At 45.9% G+C, this 4620-nt stretch overlaps 1 protein-coding gene across 1 annotated transcript; it reads left to right on the top strand.

Annotated features, from left to right (window-relative positions):
* Positions 1-389: 389 nt before the first annotated feature.
* On the top strand, positions 390-4119 carry LOC116395203 (transmembrane protein 26). The gene is made up of 3 exons (XM_031868879.1): positions 390-623; positions 2661-2805; positions 3424-4119. The coding sequence occupies exons 1-3, from the start codon at positions 427-429 to the stop codon at positions 4117-4119; spliced, it is 1038 nt and encodes a 345-aa protein (XP_031724739.1). The 5' UTR covers positions 390-426.
* Positions 4120-4620: the final 501 nt, after the last annotated feature.

The raw sequence follows: 4620 nt of genomic DNA, 5'->3' as shown, positions 1-4620 counted from the left end.
GAACATAACGTAACTCAAACTTTAACGGAGGGAAAGACGCTGTAGACATCTTAACGCTGATTGGCCAAGACTCGACACGTCACATCAAATATGTTTTATTGTGAAGATCACGATATCACCTTTTCTCCTCGTCACACTCCAATCTGAGAAACGCTGGCTGGCCAGTTGACCCCCCCAAAAAAAAAACCTCTACGGATCTACACGATTCACGTGGATGATATATTTTGATTCAAAACGGCGAATTTCGCCGAAAAGTTTGCAGGTATGAATAAAGTTCTTGAAATAAAAAATTTTTGCATTTCCCCCTGCGCCCCACCTGCAATACCGCCGCGCCCCACTAGAGGGGCGCGCCCCACAGTTTGAGAACCACTGATTTAAAGTAAGTGACACGATAAAACTATCTTCTCTACAGGTTTTCTGTGGTGCATGATGTGTCGTCTCCTGAACATCCTGCTGGCTTTGCTGAGTCGCTTCCTGTTTGTGGTCCACGGGGTGGTGACGGTATGGCGTGTGGTGGCCGTCAAAGAGGAGCCACTCTATTGGCTGCTGCTGATGGGCGTAGCTCTGCTGGGCTTGGAAATGGTCGTCACTCTGAAGTGCACCCAAAACGCAGAGTGGAAATGGTAACATTTAGCTCACAAAAGTGTTAATATCAGGATTAGGCTGACATTTTGGGCTAATATTGCATCGTCTGCAGCCAATGCTAACGAATCTCCGAGGCTGTATTATGGCACAGAGGTGCTTTGAGCTAAATGCTAACAGTCTTACGATGCCAATTTAGCAGGTCCATTCAACCATCATTCTGATTGTTAGGATGTTACAATTTGCTTTTTGGCAATAAACACAAAGTACAGCTTGGGCTGACGAGATGACGATAGTTTTGACGGTATTGGACGAATTATAAAATGTACCTGCTAAAGGAAAAAAACTGAGGATCACCAAAGTCATTAGGTTTATTAAATGCCTATAAATGCCTCTTCAAAATTTCACAGCAATCCATTGACTTTTTGTTGAAATATCGGTTGGGACCAACAAACCATTATCGTCCCTAGAGCCACGCTGCTAGAGTGGCTAAAAATCTGCTTGCATCGATTGCAGACCTTGAAACCACAACGTTAACAGCATAATACTCTGATCCATTCTACCTAACCAACCTGCAGAGCAATTTCAATGGAGGCGTACTTCAGCAGTTTAGTATTGTAATGGTAAAATATGTATTAGCATCATGGAACGTTTTTAAAGAACATAGTGTGACATCTTGGTATAATGGAGAAGTAAAACAGGCCCTGCAAGACACAGATGCACCTAAAGACCCGGTTTCTTAACTGAAGACATGTTCACATACTCTGTTTCTTGGAAGGGTCATTTGAAACAGGAAACAGCTTCACGGAAGGGTAGTTTAAAACAGGAACATAGAAACCACAACCGACTCACAGTTGAGCTACCTGCATGAACCAGATAAGACCAGACTAGACACTTCCTGCATGGGAGTCATGTGGGAAGGAGGCCTCTGTAGGTATAAAAGGATGTTGAATCTCGTTGAAGCTCACACCACAGACTGCTGAATGAGTATCTGTGGTGCACTCTTCCCTTGCAAGCAAATAAATGGACAAAGACAACTTTTAATCTTTTGAAGACTTTGTTATTGATTTGTGAACAACTCTCTCTTCTCCCGATTAACATAGAAATCATCCATCACAGACTCACAAGAGACAAATAAACACAGAAGACATTATACAACCGTTTTTAGAGGCTCAGTAGTTTAATTTGATATCTCTAAAAAGGATCCTGGATCTGCTTCAGCTATAATAAACAAAAATGTGTTTTTAGGCTAAATAAGCATGTACAAACCATCTTTTTTTTCTATTTCTAAAGTGGTGACATGAGGATTGAGGTGCTGTGAGCAGGACTTTGTAAACCTGTTTTGTGAGGGAGAGTAAATAACTTCTTAACACTTTACAACCCATCTACTCAGGAGGGTGAGAGGCAGCTTGTGTACGGCCGAAAATATTCTCTGCCACTAAATTCTCTGTTATCCTCTGCAGCTCGTTCTCTCTTTCACTGTCTATCAAAAACAAATCTATTCCTCCGCGGTGCTATTGCTCTGTCTTCCTCTGAGCTTATGTTCTGAGCCTGCCATCACGTCTCTGTCACACTGCTCTCCTTTCCAGTGGCGGAGAAAATGTCTGCTGCTGCTGCCGGCTCAAGCAGTTTCTGTCCAGCTGGATTGAAAAAATATATATTTGGCTTGAGTAAACATAAACTGACACCAACCTCTATTACGCGAGTCTCCAAAGGATATGAGCATTTAGTGTCACACCTCATTCAACATCAAGCTGCGTCTCATTCAAAAGCTGTAGCTCTGACACATACAGTGAACATCCACAGACACAAGCTTTCTTCAGGCCTCTCTCTTTCTCACTGAGTCTTACTTTGAAGTTCTCTCCTCGTGGAGAAGGCTTTGCACTGTCAAGAGGGATTTGCATATATGATGAGAATAATTGCCTGTCTGAAATTTGATGCTTCTTTTGGAGGAAAAAAAAGGGACTCTTTCTTCTTAAGTGAGTGGCAAATAAATAAAAAAGGATGTCCCTAAAAATAACCTACCCCCACCTTTCCTCCCCGACCACTCTCCCTCTCCTTTGGTGGCCCTCTTTTAGGTTCTCCCCCATGGTTTTCCTTTACCTCAGTACTGTCATCCCATCCATTTGGTTCCTGGAGCTGAGCCTGCTGCAGTCCAAGCTACCTGTCAACAATTCCTCGGGCCTGGAGCTTCATTTGCTGGCTCGCATCCCGATCACAGCGGTAGGCGCCCCACCACAAAACTGCCCTCCCCGCCTCACCCTCCACGCAGCCACATTAAAGCAACACCTGATATCAGATAAGATTTAAATCTATCAAGGGGGTGGATAAACTATTAGTTCCAGGAAATGTGTAATTGACACAGTGAGATGAGGTCCAGATAGGCTCCTGCTCGGAAAAACTCTCAGATCTCTCCCCTTCTGGGATGATTTTAGTGCAGTCTCTTTCATGTAGGATTTGGGAACTTTTTTGCCCCTTGGCTGTGCTCGAGGCTGGGTGGCAGCTTTTGAAAGTGGAAGACGTAGTGTTTCGGTAACGTTGTGAAATGTCAAGGGGTGCTATCGGGATAAACTCAATGATCCCTGCCACAACGAGGAGCTGACTCACAAGTTACAGCAAGAATAGAGAGGAGAGGTCTTGTTGAATGGATGATTGACAATACCACATACCAAGATTTAAAATAATTATATCTCTATGGATCATTGATCAAAAAGTAATTGCGATATCAGGGAAAGCCAATGAGAATCCAAAGGAAATGTCCCTGCTCTGTAACACAAACTGTGAAAAATTAATTGTCGAACGCCTCTGTCGTAACCAGACATTGCTGTTTCCTTCACCCAGGCCATCGTGGAGCTGGACCCGAAGAACTGGGTCGTTGGCCTGGAGCAGACCATGCTCATAGTGTTGGTTCTGGGTCGCTGGCTGATGCCCAAGGGGGACATGTCCCGCGACCAGCTCTCCCAGCTCCTCATGGTCTATGTGGGACTGGGCGCCGACATCCTGGACATCTTGGACACCTTCAAGGAGCCCGAGGTTAAAACCAACCAAACGGTTGTCTACATGGGCCTGGGCCTCTTCTCTTGGGCGCTCATGCAGTTCACTCTGGTGCTGACCCAGACGCAACTCCCAGAGGGTGAGCCTCCGCAGAAGAGTGCGGGTGGTCTCGCCCGCCGCCCTGCTGCTCCCTCGTCGTCTGCCTCCTGCTGCTCTAGTGAAGTGTGGAGCTTGCTGCTCACAGTGGGAGTCCAAGATGGCCCGTTTCTGCTCTACCGGCTCTACCTCATGGTCCAAGAGCGGGTGCTCAACCAGCTCATGATCTTCTTCACCTGCAAGAACATCCTTGTCGTCCTCTTGGAGCTTTACAGGATCTTTGTGGTGCAGTGCCAGCAGCGGTTTGGGGAATCGGGGTTGGGGAGGTGTTCCGCTCTGGTGCTCCGGTGTCAAACCCAGTGGGGTGGGGAGGAGGAGGAGGAGGAGGAGGAGGAAGCAGGTGGAGAGGAGCCGAGCTGTCATACAGACACAGAGACGGAGCACTGAGAGGGAGGAAGATCAGAAAGGTGCCCAGGTATAGAAAGGCTCAAAATGCCGTGAGGCACGACTTTCGCCCTTGGGGGGAGCGAGGATGCCTTTCACACACCAAGAGAAAAGTCGAACCCATCTGCCATCTCTTCTGCATCTCAGCCTCGCTCGGAGACAGTCTCGGCTCTCTGGAGGTTCAGTGACTAGAAATAGACCAGAAGAGAAGAGGTCCCCACTGAAAAGATCAGAGAGGAATTTATGCAACCCCCTTTGATAAAAACCTCTCCAAGAAGTGGTGTTTCAGTCAGAGGAGTTTTCTACGCTGAAGAAAACTATAGTTCCACAAGTTCAACACAAACTATCAATCTCTTTGATATACGAGAGCATTAACAAGAGAGCTGGAACCAAATCATGTTGCTTCATGCTCGATGTTTTTTAACAACATTAATAGCTTGTGTTGATCTCATTACGTAGTGCATTTTTAATACAATTATTGTAATAATGAAGGCTTTGACGGGA

This window comes from Anarrhichthys ocellatus, unplaced genomic scaffold (assembly GCF_004355925.1).
Source record: "Anarrhichthys ocellatus isolate YVR2014 unplaced genomic scaffold, GSC_Weel_1.0 scaffold44, whole genome shotgun sequence".
In the NCBI taxonomy this organism is placed as follows: Eukaryota; Metazoa; Chordata; class Actinopteri; order Perciformes; family Anarhichadidae; genus Anarrhichthys; species Anarrhichthys ocellatus.
Note: the sequence above shows the minus strand (reverse complement) of the source record. Positions and strands in the feature narration are given on the sequence as shown.